Here is a 15,000-nt window from a genome sequence, read left to right as displayed (position 1 = left end):
GCAGCGCCTGGTTGTAGGCCATGTCGGCGAGGGCGGCCTCCGGCAGGGGCGGCTTCTCCCCCACGCCCAGGCCGGCCATCATGGCGGCGGCCGCGGCGGGGTTGCCGGCGAACTGCAGCAGGGCCATGGGGTCCATCTGGCCCCCGGCCCCGCCACCGCCGCCCTGCATGGCGCTCAGCTGCTGCATGTGCTTGACGTTCTGCTGCAGCACCATCATGTTGTGCGTGTGCTTCTCGCTCGTCATGTGGATGCGGAGGTTGCGCGCCACGTTGGTCTCGTAGTTGCACACGTCGCAGCGCCACATGGGCTTGGGCTTCTGCTGCTGCTGCGGCGGCGCGGGCGTGGTGGAGGGCGTCGGCGTCTTGGGCGCCGAGTAGATGCTGCCGGAGGGGCTCTGCTGCTGCGACGTGAGGGCCTGCGAGCCGTCCAGGTTGGGCATGCCGCCGTTCTGCAGCTCCTGCATGTTGTTGAGGTGCTTGTCGCTCTGCATGTGGATGGAGAGGTTGCCCTTGGTGGTGGTGGAGTAGTTGCACACCTCGCAGCGGTACGGCTTGTAGCCGCAGGTGTAGGTCTCCCCGCGGGCGAGGCGAGGGTGCGGCTGGTTGGTCAGGCAGTAGATGCAGGTGGACTCGTTCTCCGGGTGCTTCTCCTTCATGTGGATCTCCAGCGTCTCCTGGTACTTGTAGTGCCAGTTGCACTTGGGGCACTTGAGCGTCTTGCAGGAGTTGCGCGAGTGCATGAACGCCATCTGCCCACCGAGCGTCCGCGACTGCTGCAGGATCAGGTCGCACTTGTCGCAGCTGACGCCCTGGGGGCGGCCGCTCATGTGCTCGGGGCAGGCGCCGATGACGGTGCCGGTGAGCTGCGTCACCGGCGACTGCAGCGGCGAGAAGCTCGTGGGCGACATGGAGGTCACGGGCGACACGGACGCGCGGCCGTTGGCGCCCAGGGCGGAGATGGGCGACTTGCGGCTCAGGTCTGGCGTCCGGACAGCAGCCGGATGCTGGGGAGCAGCGAAGGGGTCTGCCCGTTGCTGTTGCTGCTGTTGATGCTGCTGTTGTTGCTGCTGCTGCTGTTGTTGTTGCTGACGGACTAAGTCATAGAAGTCGGTCATCTCACGTTTGACAGGTGTGTTATGATCGTCCTCGGCGAGGTCCTGGTGGTCGTCGTTGTTGTGTGCGGCCTTGGCGGGCTGCGGGCTGGGGGAGGGGCCGCTGGGAGCCCCGGAGGGCAGCAGGGTGGCCAGGGAGTCCCCGTGCTGGCTGCTGCTGCCGCAGTTGTTACTGCTGCTGCTGCTAGCACCAGGGGGCGTCACTGGCTCTAGGAACGACACTCGCGGCTCCTTCTCCCGGCCCGCACACTGGATGATGGCCGAAGCGTTCTTTGACGCCAAAAGGTCCCTTTCCTCATCCAGCAGCACTACACTATGGTCGCCCATCGCATGGGCAATAAAAGATTTAACATATCCAAAAGACAACTTACATACAAAACACATCAATATAGGTTTAATTGGAACTTGCGAGTAGTCTAATAATGGAAGTTTTGTTTTCTCACTGGAACTATCATTTTTGTTATCACTGTCTTTACATTCATTTTCACTGTCTTTATCACCAACGGTAAAGACCCTGTAGTTGTGAACAATGGGAACGTCAGGAACTTTGTTTTCCTGGAGTAGCGAGGTGAAGGTTTGACCGTAAAGGGCGGTATAGAAGGCGGGGTTCTTCGTGACGTATATGGCGTTCGCGATGGTGGGGATGGTGGGGGCGGCGGTGGAGGAGAGCGGGTGCCGCGGGGAGTCCACGATGGAGCCCTCGTGCTGCGGCAGCTCCAGCCCCGCCACGCCGTCGTCGTCGCTCATCTCCGAGTCGATGATGTAGGCCGACCCGTCGGGGTTGTACACGATCTTCCCGTCGAACTTTTCCACGTCACTCGACGACTCGTTCATCGCGTCCTGCGCGGCGCCCGACGCGACGCAGTGGTGCCGCGTGTACTGCTCCGCCGACGTGAAATGCGTGTGGCACGTCATGCACGTCAAGTTGAACGTCGCTGGCGGCGACGCGGACGACGCCGACGACGACGAGGAGGTGGCGTTGGGGCCCTGTTGCGGCAGGGGCCCTGGGCCTTCCTCGCCCGCCAGGGGGGAGGTAGAGGGGGCGTCCTCAGGACTCATAGTCGGAGGGTCTTGCTGCTGCGTCTGGCTAGGGGCTTCTTGAGGTTCAGTGGGAGGGTGTGGGGGGGCCGGGGGGCATCCCTTCAGAGGCGGCTCTCCCAGCTCCTCTCCGGGCATGGCGGCACGGACACGGCGCCTCCGCTAGTCACAGCCCTCAACCTCCACGCACCATCTGGGGACAGAAACGGATCGCGTTAATAGCGGTCGCACAAACTCCTTATCTCTAGATAACAGTAAACTCTACCGCTTAGCCACAACCCTGCGCTAAGAGCATGGTCATTTCATGAAAGGAATACAAGGCAATAAAAATACAGAACAGGAACCTTACAAAAAACACCGTGGAAATTTTCAAAGCAACACACAACAACACCTTCACCGCTGTAAAAGCGGCCTTCCAGCCCCTCCCCCTCCTCCCCTCACCCTACCCTCGCCCCAACACGCAAGCAATAACACAATACCCACCCACGACCGCATCCAAGCACGCAAACACACACGCAAGTACGTGGCGCCGACGAAAGAGAGGCGAGGGAGAGACAAAGATAAAAGAGCAAGCGAAATACTGAGAGAGAGAGAGAGAGAGAGAGAGAGAGAGAGAGAGAGAGAGAGAGAGAGAAGAGAGAGAGAGAGAGAGAGAGAGAGAGAGAGAGTAGAGAGAGAGAGAGAGAGACTGAGAGAGAGCGGCACAAACAGTCCATATCATATTGCTCACATTACCCCAGACTCCAGGTGCGTCGCGCTCCGTAGCCTAGTCTCAACACTCACTGATTCTCCTAAGCTGATACGCCTCTCCCAGGCCGGTTTAAACTCGACTATAGTTACCGTTTCCTTAAGTCCAGTTTGGCGACTGTCCTCTCTCTATCTTTCTCTCTCTCTCTCTCTCTCTCTCTCTCTCTCTCTCTCTCTCTCTCTCTCTCTCTGTCTCTCTCTCTCTCTCTCTCTCTCTCCTATGCCTATCCGTCTGTCTCTCTCTCTCTATCTATCCGTCTATCTCACTTTTTTCAGTTTCATTCTCATTGAAAACGTTAATATCAATCACCATCATATTCTGTTTAGCATCATCCTTATCATTAGAATTATTGATGTTTGCGCCGATGAACACCACCCCCTCCCTCTTCCCCTCCCCCCGCCCGAACATTTCAGCTCCGACAGCGGCCCGACACCGAGACCCCGACCGACCCCGACCGACCCCGACCAGCGCCGACGCTCCGACAGCCGGCGCTCGGAGGGCTTTTAACGTCGGGTGGAAGCGGCGCCTTGCACGTGTATCCTGCAAGATGCAACAGCGAGCAACCCGAGAACAAAGCCCGGCCGGCCGAGGGGCACCACTTTAAAATGATAATGAACGGGGAAAATATATATGCGTTTATAAAAATATATGTCTCGCTCTTTTAACCGAGTTCGTGTATTATTTATGGAAATAAATACAGCATCACTTTCGAAAGAGTCTATGTGTGTATACATATGCATATACATAAATACATACCAACAAACATACACACGTTATATATACACACATATATATATATATATATATATATATATATATATATATATATATATATATATATATATACACACACACACACACAAATATTACACACATGGCCACACAACACACACACACACACACACACACACACACACACACACACACACACACACACACACACTTGACTCATTGGACTCCAAGAAATCGCCCGCATCCGCACATCCGCATGCAAACCGCAGTCCTAGTCCCCGCCGCCTTTTTTCTTTTTCCTCTTCCTCTCCTTCTTCTTCCTCCTCCTCCTCCCCCCCCCCCTTCCTCCTTTCCCTCCCAGACACCCTTCCCCTTCCCTCCCGGCCGCCCTACCTGTCCGCACCTGCCGGGGCGTGAACCGCAGGTATATAGGCCCACACACCGCCCGCGGGACTCGCCTCTGGGTGCTCTACAAAGGCGACCGCGGGCGTGGGGCGTGGGGCGGGGGAGGGGGAGGGGGAGGGGGGAGGGGGCATCCGCGGGACACTTGCCCAATAAATCAGCTGTCGTTACTACCACGCGAGGAAGAGGAAAAGGAAGAGGGAGAGGAGGAGAAAGGAGACGAAAAAGAGGAGGAAGGGAAGGAAATAGAAGAGGTATAGGAAGAGGAAGAGAATGCAAAAAAAAGGAAGAGGAAGAAGTCGAGGAATAAAGAGGAGACATAGAGAGAGAGAGCAGGATAAGGGGAAAGGGGAAACCGTGAGAGAGAGAGAAAAAGAAAAAAAAAATCGTATCGAATGAAAGAGGTGATGTATTCATGCATTAAAGAGATAATCCGAGAGTGGTTGGGGGAGGGGGGAGGGGTGAGAGAGACTAAAAGAGGGGAATGGAAAAGGGAAAAGGAAAGGAAAAAATAGGAAAAAAGGAGGGGAAGGAAAGTGCTATCGGACCACACCCTACCCCCTACCCCCCTCCCGCCCGCGCCCCTTCCCCCTCCTCTCCCCCACCCCCTTCCTTACCCCCCCCCTCCCCCTATTTTACGATCTGTCACATGATTCCGCCCACGATCATAATTACATCCACGCACGAGGTATCGGCGCAGCAAGCGGCAGGGACGGCGCTCGACCCGAGACGAACCCGCCGCTGCTCCCTCTCTCTCCCCCTGGAACTCCGAACCCGATACCCGAACCGCAGCATCTCCGGATTGACGTAACGCACAACGAAGATCATTAACGCCCATGAACCATGAACCATTAACCCCTTTTTTTTTAAACATGAAGAAGCACTAATATTAAATGGGAGGCGGTTTATTTACCTTTAAAGGGCGGGCTGCCAATTCATCATCGCTCACTACATCAACAAATTTGTATTAATCGCACGGATCGAAAACAAAATAATTTATATCAATTACGCAGGGTAAACAAACAAAAACAGAGCAATACCAAAACAAAGAAATTATATATCCAAACAAATTGACATGAATAAAAATGACAAAATAAAAAAGACAAACAACTTTACATCAATCATACATAAAAAAATGCTCTGATCAAGACCATAAAAAATGCAAATAAAAAAGAAGAAAAATAAACGATCCACAACAAAGCATAATCCAAAAAAAAAAAAAAAAAAAAAAAACGAATAGACCGAATAAAACACCAAACGACATTAATCTTAATCTGAGAAACCCTCCCTCCCTCTCCTCCTTCCCCCCCCCCCATCCCGCTTAGGCCGTGAAATCACAAATCCACCGGCGCTCCATAGGCCTATTGTTCCCCGGCTCAAGCTTCCGGTGTCAATCACGGAATTCACAATCGCAATTAAGCCATCGAATGACACATCAAAGAGCGATTCGCATTCCGAGGATTTACTTGTTGTGTTTGAAGTGTAACGTGAGAAGATGAAGTGTTTGAGAGTGAGAGAGAGAGAGCAAACTAGAGAAAGAAAGAGAAAGTATGTGTCTGAGTGTGTTTGTGTTTGTGTATGTGTGTGTGTGTGTATACCTGTAAATATACTTTATTATATATATTATACATATATACACATTTACATACATATATACACATTTATATAATATAATATATATATATATATATATATATATATATATATATATATATATATATATATATATATATATAAACACGCAAACACACACACACACACACATAAACAACCTCCCAAATAAGTAATAAAACACACGGAATCAAAAAAATCTAAAAAAAAAAAATCTATATTAATAAAACCCCGATAAGGCTTCACCAGCAACCGAAGTCCAGCAAAGGCTTATTGGATACGACGTGAGACTTTAATTAGTTCTATAAAGAGCTCAAATAATCTCGAGATCTTAATTCAGCGTCGCTTTTTGCTCCACTCAAGCTTAGTGACGTTGCAATATCTCCCCTCTTGCAACTGCAGCACGAAAGTCGTCTATAGAGGCTACAATTGACAGCGAGAGCGATAAGGATCTCTTGTATAAATATTCCTCTCGCGGTGGATACGCTAAAGGAGAGAGATAGAAGGGGGGAAAAATAGAGAAGATGGAGTAAAGGAAGATAATGAAAAGAAGAAGAGGAAGAGGAAGTACAGGAAGATGAAGGAGGGGGAGAAGAAGAAGAAGAAAGAGGCGTTAACGAAGATAGAAGGAGAAACTGAAAATAATATAAAAGATAAAAGTCAAAAATAGTAAAAACTAGAAAAAAAGAACGATAAGGACAACGACAAGAGAGAATCAGAAGATAACAATAAACAGAAGCAGAAATAAACAAAGAATCAGCAACGGAATGACGACGGCAGAAATAAGCAGAAATCGACCTTATAGAAATAATTAAGGCACCGCGGATATAATCAAAATACCCGGCGAGTGATATCAAAGCGAACGCCATAACGCCATAAAATAAAATAAAACGATATTTAACAGGTGCTATAAATGTACATAAACTTTATTTAACGTCAATCTTTTATTCAAATCTTCTGTGATCATGATTCGTGACATATTCCCGCGACAGAAGCCTAGAAAGCAAAAACATAATGATGCTAATGCTATTAAAACTATGAAGAGCAATAATAATAATAACAATAATAATAATAATAACAAAGACAACAACCATACTAACTCGCGTCCGTCAACGTCACAATAAATAAATAAATAAATAAACCGATAAACAAAAAATAAAAAAAGGAAAATAACTAACCTCAAAAAAAAAATAATAATAAATAAATAAATACATAAAATGTCAACAAATAAATACAAATAATAATAATAACCATCATTAGCATTCTCATTATCCCCCTAAAATCAGCATAATATTCGCACATTCCCGACGCCCGCATTTTCCGTCACCGGCAGACCGATCCTCCGCAAGAAAATATTTTCGGCGCCACAACGTTTATTAACGATAACGAAAACGGAATAATAATTTCTGTCGTTTAGCATTTTCTTCCTCCTCTAATTTTTCTTAATCTTCTTCCGCGGATGAATTCGTTCGTTAGACCGGAAGGAAGGAAGGACACGAAAAGATAAGAAGAGAGAGAGAGAGAGTGAGAAGAAATAAATAAAAAACGGATGAGGTAATAAATAAATAAAGACAAACACAGACAAGGAGAAAGAGAAAAAAACTAAAGAAAAATGAGAAAAAGAGCGAGGAAGACCTAACGAAAGAGAAAAGAAGAAGAAAAAGAAGAGAAATCCAGATAATATCCTACACCTTAAGTACTACAACTAAGCGCATTAGGATTAAGAGTCCCTGCAGATCGCCCTCGAGACGCCATGACGTAGGCGAAGATGAGAAGGAAGAGAGGAATAAGAGGAAAAAGAGGAGAATAAGAGGAAGAAGAGGACACAAGAAGGAGGAGGAGAGGGGAAAGAGGGAGGAAGAAGAGGAGACAGGAAGGAGGGAAAGAGGGTAAAGAGGGATGAAGACTGGAAGATGACGAGACAAGATGGTTGGATAAAGGAAGAAAAAGAGAGGAAGAGAGGAAAAAGGGAGGAAGAGGGGTAGAAGAGGAGACAGGAAGGCAGGAACAAGGAAGGCGGAAAGAGAGAAAAAGAGAAAGGGGTGAGGAACAAACACCGAATGAGGAAGAGTGAAAGAGGTAGATAAAACACGGAAAAAACCCGCAACACAAAACAAACCAACCAAATCCACGGGAAGGAACAGAGAGGAGACAGACAGAAGGAAAGAAAAGAGAGAGAGTATGAAGAGAGGCGCGATGGCGGGGAGAGGAGGAGGAGGAGGAGGGAGAGGCGAAGAGGAGGAGAGGAGGAGGGGGGGGGGGAGAGGGAGATGAGAGACGGGATGCGAACGGAGAGAAGATTAGGAAAAAGAGAGGAAGCAATAGCGATGATGAATTGCCAGACGGGAAGCAGTTCCGCCGCTGCTCCAATGGCCAATTAATTTAATAAACGAACGCATAATAAGGCTATCCGTGTCCCTCTATCCACCTATCCGTCTCTCCATCCACCTCCACGTACGCATTTGACGGATAAACCAATACAAAAAGAAAGAAAGAAAGAAAAATATATATAACAACGAATCAAAATGGATATACATATAAAAACACAACCATAGACCAGAAATTCCGTCATTTCCACTTTTAGGCGAGAGAGAGAGAGAGAGAGAGAGAGAGAGAGAAACAACCCGAGAATCGGATATTAAGAAGAAGAACAAGAATAAAAATCTTGCAAGACCGAAGTGTGGGGGACGAAGGAGAGACACCCGAGTCAGCGCCCTTCCCCTCCCCTCCCCTCCTCTGCCCCTTCCCCTTTCCCTCCCTCCATCGTTATCATCGATAAAACCATTTTCCATAACCCTCACACACTCTCCCTCTCTCTCTCTCTCCGCTCTTCTTCCTTTCTCCCTTCCCTCTCTCTCTCTCTCTCTCTCTCTCTCTCTCTCTCTCTCTCTCTCTCTCTCTCTCTCTCTCTCTCTCTCTCTCTTTGAACTCGAACGTCAACCTAAGCGAATAAGCGTAACTCAAATGACAGTTCTTAAAAAATAGGGAAGACTTTCAAAAATATTTATCAAAATAACTATATGTATTATAGAAAGATAAAGGCCCGAAAAAACAGACTTATGTTTCCATAGTTACACCCTCAAAGACTAGAAAATTCTCTCTCTCTCTCTCTCTCTCTCTCTCTCTCTCTCTCTCTCTCTCTCTCTCTCTCTCTCTCTCTCTCTCTCTCTCTCTCTCTCTCTCCATACGGAAAGACCTGGAACTTTTGTGTAAGTGCATCCCTGTGTCCTAGCGCCCTCGCTTGCGTGCGTGTGCGTGTGCCTCCCCCTCTCCCCAGCGTGTGCGTGCGCTCCCCCTCTCACTCAATTCGCTTATCTAGCAGCGTGTTGCGTCGAGGATCTCTTGGCTGAGGCCGTCGGCAACCCAGCCCCCGCGGCCCGCCTGCGAATCCGTGCACGTTTGACTTCCTTCGCTCGGTGCGGTTGACTCCCCGGCGTCCCCTCCCCCTTTCCCCCCCTTCGCCAACACGTGCGAACACATCCCCCAGCACGATGCACCTCCTCGACTTCTTTTTTTCCCTAATTGCACTTATTAATCCGACTGTCCCTTCGCATGGGAGAACGAGGGGGGGAAGCGCCAGGCGAAGGGAGGACTCGGTGTGTGTGTGTGAAACTCCGCCCCGTCTCGAGCCACGGGCGACGGCGGAGGATTCGTATAATAATCTCCCGGGTTGTTGCTCGAGAGAGAGAGAGAGAGAGAGATACGGCCGAGATGAATAATGGCGCGGCTTCGTTGCTCGAGGAGGAAGAAGAGGAGGAGGAGGAGGAGGAGGAAGAGGAGGAAAAGGAGGGGGAGGACGACGTCGACCGACCGATATTCCTCAACTCGATTACTCTTGCCCGCCGATAGATCTACGATCCCCCATCTCGTCTCCTTCGCTTTGGAGAAAGAAAAGGAAAAGAGGGGAAAAAATGAGGGAAGGAAAATAAAAAAAAAGAGGAGAAAGGGGGAGAGGGGAGGGGAGGGAAAAGCGGGGGCGGGTGGAGGGGTTTAGGGGAGGGGAGGGGGAGGGACACAGACATAAGAACCGCACCACTTTATGAAGCCCAAAACACCCACGTTGAATAGTTCAACCACACCCTACACGTCCCCTCCCCCTCCCCCTCCCCCTTCCGCCAGCCAACCCAGCCTGGCATCTCCCCCATTTCCCCCCTCCCTTCCCCACTCAAAGGGGAGAAAAAAAAACCCAGGCCATGGGTGGGGTAAAACCTCCCTTCCCCAATCAGAGAATTGTGAAAATTATCGTAAGTCAGCACCCCGGGACCGGCCTCTCCGCGGGTAGCTGTGCTGTTGTCATGCCAACACAAATGATATTAGCCCAGCGCTTTAAAATGGCCGAGGTATGGCGTACAACATCCCTAGACTTTTTCTCCCTCCTTTCCCTCCCTCCCTATCCCCCCCTTCTCTCTCTCTCTCTCGTTCGTGGAGGAGGAGGAGGAGGAGGAGCGGGGGATCGGAGGAGATAGGAAGAGAGGAGGGGGAGGAGGGAGGAGGGAAGCGGAGGAGATAGTAAGAGAGGAGGAGGAGGAGGAGTATGGAGAAGACGAGGAGGAAGAAGAAGAGGAGGAGGAGCTTGTGTGATCAAGGGGAAGAGAGGAGGAGGAGGAGGAGGAGGGAGAGGGGGCAAAGTTCTCGACGGCATAGAAGCGGCGATGACATCTTTTTCCCCAAGGTAGACTTCCCCTACCCCCCCTACCGCCCTACCCCTCCAGGTAGAGAGGATAGGGAAAAGAATAGGAATAGTAGGAAACCCGAAGGAAGAAGAAAAAACAACAACAACAACAACAAAATCCTAACTACTTTATTGTTGTTGAAGTTGCTTTCCCTTTATTCTTCAAGTCTCGTTTGGGGGCGAAAGATGCTTTTGGCAAGTGGCAAGGGCAACCACAGCGGAATTATAGGGTGATTTTCTCGCTGGATGGAAGGGTTGTTAATGGCTTGCTGTGGGAGACAATATTGCTGCACGGACAGACGCACACGCCGCTGGGGAGGAGGCCGGAGAAGCCACAGACAGACAGGGAAAGGATATACTCAAATGGATATGTATGGATGCATGTGTGCGAATAGGAATGAAGCAATACGTACATAATTGTATGAATGTGTGTATGTTAGAGAGAGAGAGAGAGAGAGAGAGAGAGAGAGAGAGAGAGAGAGAGAGAGAGAGAGAGAGAGAGAGAGAGAGAGAGAGAGAGAGAGAGAATACCCACATCCCAAGGAGCAGAGACCCAATCAAAGTATCCCCCATGCCCAGAGCACCTCGGGCCCGCGGTATAAACATGCACACGGCGAGAAAGTCGATAAAGGCCCTTTTGGCACAGGACAAACACACCCCGAGTCGAGCTGGCGATCGAGGTGAAAAGGAAGAAAAGGAGGAACGGGAGAGAGAGAGAGAGAGAGAGAAAGCAGATAGAGAGAGAGCGAGAGCGAGAGAGAAACAGACTCGTGTACACAGAGATGATAATTAAAGTGATGGGCCTGCGGTAATTATTCTATGACGTGTCATTAGCGCGGGGCGACCTTGTACGTCTGGCCGCGGTGAGCCGACATTCGTTTGTCTGAGCGAAGGAAGTGTTGTCGTACTGTCAAGGATCGGATAAGTAAGGCTTGAATGCCGCTGGGACTGATGTTTTCATACTCAACCTTGAGACGTGATAAGAAGACTCGCAATTGCAATACGTTGCGTGTTGGTTTCCCGTCGGAATCGAGCGCAGGAGACCGGCTGTGAACCGGCGTTGACATCCGAATCCATTTTCGATTGTCAATTCAACCATTTTACAAAACCTACCCGCCGAGCCTCCTGGCCTGCCTCGGCGCCACCGGAGGAGAGAGGACAGCGGCGACTATTCTTGATCCCCGCTCTATCTATCTGTCTATCTATCTACCTCTCTCCTTCTTGCGTTTCAAACTGATTCACCTCTCTCTCTCTCTCTCTCTCTCTCTCTCTCTCTCTCTCTCTCTCTCTCTCTCTCTCTCTCTCTCTCTCTCTCTCTCTCTCTCTCTCTCCCTATTCGTTATGGCATCCAATTCTGCTTGATGAACCGACAGCGGAATCGAATTGTACCGAGTTTTACAACATCGACCTCCACTTCCGTTCGGGTGACACATCACAACCTCTCCTTCGCCATCTTCCCCCCGCAATGTCTCACCCCCCCCCCTTTTCCCCACCCCCTCCCCCCTCTCCCCCCTTCCCCACTCTCCCCCTTCAGTCACAATCTCCACCAGGAACGGAATCCTTCATCTTGACGCGATATTTTTGAAAACTCGTCTTCTTGGGAGGCTGCCGAAGGATATGCTACAATGGCTATGTTTTTTTTTGTTTTTTTTTTTCGAGCTTTCCTCCTCTCATCCCTTTAAGTATATGTCGAAAAAAAAACCCTCGTTTCCTTTATTTCATCTTTATCCTTAATTATATCCCTCTCTTACCTACTCCCTCTCCCCAACAATACCGTCGACCTTCCCCTACCCTTCCGACCCACTTCCCATACCCCTTCCCCTTCTCATACTCCATAGCCACATCCCCCTGCCCTATCGACCCCCTTCCCTTCCTGCCCCCTTCCCCTACCCCTTCCCTCCCGACCCCCTACCCCTTCCCTCTCGACCCCCTCCCCCTTCCCATACCCCATATCCACACCCCCTAGCCTACTGACCCCTCTCCCCTACCCTTCCGACGCCCCTTCCCCTACTCTACCGACCTTCACCCGTAATCAGGGGAATGAATACCACGGTAAGCCCCTCACGGCGTCTCTCTCCCTCTTCCTCTCCCTCTCTCTCCCTCTGCCTTCCCCATGTCACCCGTGCCTGCCTGGTTGTGCCTGACTATCTGCTTGCGTGTGTCTGCGTGTCTGCTCGTGTGTGCCTGGGCCGTTTCAACACCCGTTCGCCCCGTGCCTATCGTGTGCCTATGCCACCCTGTCATATCAGGTCTTTGCGGATGTGTATGGGCGTATTTGGGCTCGTTTCTGTCCTCTCCTGTGAGTGATTGCGTCATCGCCTAGTTAACTGACTGCCACTTTTTCACATTGAGATTAACGTATATATGGACCAAAGGACGTACCGAATATAAGTACATATAACTATTTGTACATATAACTACACATACATATATACATACATACACACACACACACAGCATGATTTTGATCACATTCTTACCTAACTGAGCTTTTTTCGGCCCATTTTAACCCCTTTTCTCTCATTTATTCGAGAGAGAAATAAAAATATCGACGTTCTCTTTACTCCCCTCATCGCCATTCCTCTCTCCCCCTTCTACACATGTTTGGGAAAAAAAGGCCTATTAAAACCCGTAATCACGTGACAGACTTCGAAATCAATGTCGAAAGTTGACAACTCGTTCCCTCTCCCGTTCGTCCGCCTGTTTGTTCGTCCGTTCGTGTCTACGCATGTTTCCCTCCCCTCCCCCTCCCCCTCTCCTCTCCCTCTCCTCCCCCAACACGAGAGAACCCCTGAACGAGACAAAAAAGGGGAGGGGGAGGGGGGTAAAGATAGGGTGTGATGGGTAGGGGAGAGGGGAGAGAGGGGGGAGGGGGAGGGGGAGGGCATGAAGGATGGGTGTGTGTGATGGGTAGGGGAGAAGGAAGAGGGGGGAGGGGAGGGGATGAAGGATGGTGCGGGGTGATGGGTAGGGGAGAGAGGGTGGGGGGGAGGGAGGGATAAGGGGGGTTTCGATTCGTCAAAGAAATTTTAACAGGATGTCTACGAGTCATGCAACCGCCGCCCCCGCCTCTCTAAACCTCCCCCTCTTTCCCCCCTTCGGGCTATTCTCACCCTTATGCCGTCTGGCCGTTGGGGCTACCAGCGGCAAGGGGGAGAGGGGAGGCTGGTGGATGTATCTCTCTTGCCCGGAGCTTCGTTGCGATGATGGTCGAATTGGTAGAAATAGAACACGATAATTGGAGTAAAAATTTGGCTGCCAACCCATCCATCTGCCAGCAATTGTTACTTATTTACGCACGGAATACAAAAGAAACAGGTAAACAAAACACGCAAATAAATTAAGGCAAAGTGCAAGTGCAAACTTATATATATATATATATGTATATATATAAGCACACACACACACACACACACACACACACACACACACACACACACACACGCACACACACACACACACACACACACACATGTATATATCTATGAACGCATGTATGTATCTGAATGAATCCACACTCAAGCGATGCACATTCCGCCTCCCTCTACCGCTGGCCCCCTTCTTGCGCCGACACACACAACCCAAATCTAACTACAGACGACTGATAATTAATTACGATAAAAATAATACCTCCCCATAACAAAAGAACGGCTCCATAGGCCTATCAAGAAGAGCTACCGGCCCTCCCATCATCTCGGAGCCTGTCCATTAATCAAAGCCGCGGGAGAGAAAAGAATATATAAACACTTATTAAAACCAAAATTACCTTCGGACTTTAATTTGTCAGCCGCATGCAATCCGATAATGGCCGTTTCAACAGATGCGTGCGCTCGTGTACACGCCATTACGGCCTCTGTGCTCGGCGGACATAGGGGCTAGTTTCTCGTGTGGCCGTTTGCTTATCTGTTTCCCTGTCTCTCTCTGTCTGTCTGTTTTTCCCTCACACTATTTTCCCCTCCCTCTCCCCCTCTCTCCCATTCGATGAATTACAGGTCAAAACAAACCATAGAGAGAAAGAAAGAGCGAGAGAGCGAGACAGACAGATAGAAAGATAGATATAGAGAGAAAAAAACGAGAAGAAAAAATAATAGAGAATAAAAGAGACTTACAAGACAAAATAAAAAAAGAAGAACAGCGCCGAGAAGAGAAAATAAAAGAGAAGAGACGAGAAGAGAAAGAGAAAGAAAGAAAAAAAAAGTACTCGATCTCTCAAATTATCAGTCATAATGGGTTTTATTGCTTCTGAGGAAAGCGGGGGACATTTTGGATATAACGGTGGTTTTAATCGTCCGGTTTCGGAGAAGTTCCACGGAGGAAGTCGATAAAAAAGACTAAAAGTAAATAAAGAAAATGTAGAGCGATAATTTGGGCAATGTTGAGAGTTGTAAATAACGTGAATGCTGCTGTTACAGCTAATGCTTTGTCTACTATTAATGGTAACAAATATTAATGATAATGACAATGATAATTGCATCCTAATAATAATAATATAATTAATAATAATAATAATAATAATAATAATAACAATAACATCACGAACTACAACAGCAACAACAACAAAACAACAATAAAAATAACAACAACCATAATAGTGACAAACATTGCACATGGCTCTACCTCCCCCCCCCCCTTCCCCTCCCCCCTTCAATTTCTCTTAACTGACCTGGCCGTAATCATTATCTACGT

At 49.2% G+C, this 15,000-nt stretch overlaps 1 protein-coding gene across 5 annotated transcripts in view; it reads right to left on the bottom strand.

Annotated features, from left to right (window-relative positions):
* Positions 1-15,000, bottom strand: part of zfh2 (Zn finger homeodomain 2) — a 205,518-nt gene that overhangs the window by 26,572 nt on the left and 163,946 nt on the right. For all 5 annotated transcript variants that reach the window (XM_070137623.1, XM_070137624.1, XM_070137622.1 and 2 more), the window contains exon 2: positions 1-2,342. This exon is cut by the window's left edge and continues 846 nt beyond it. In XM_070137623.1, the coding sequence (XP_069993724.1) occupies positions 1-2,287 (2,287 nt within the window). In that variant the 5' untranslated portion in view covers positions 2,288-2,342. The remainder of the gene's footprint in view (positions 2,343-15,000) is intronic.

This window comes from Penaeus vannamei, chromosome 23, assembly GCF_042767895.1.
Source record: "Penaeus vannamei isolate JL-2024 chromosome 23, ASM4276789v1, whole genome shotgun sequence".
NCBI classification, from domain to species: Eukaryota; Metazoa; Arthropoda; class Malacostraca; order Decapoda; family Penaeidae; genus Penaeus; species Penaeus vannamei.
This window is presented reverse-complemented; position numbering and strand designations above follow the sequence as displayed.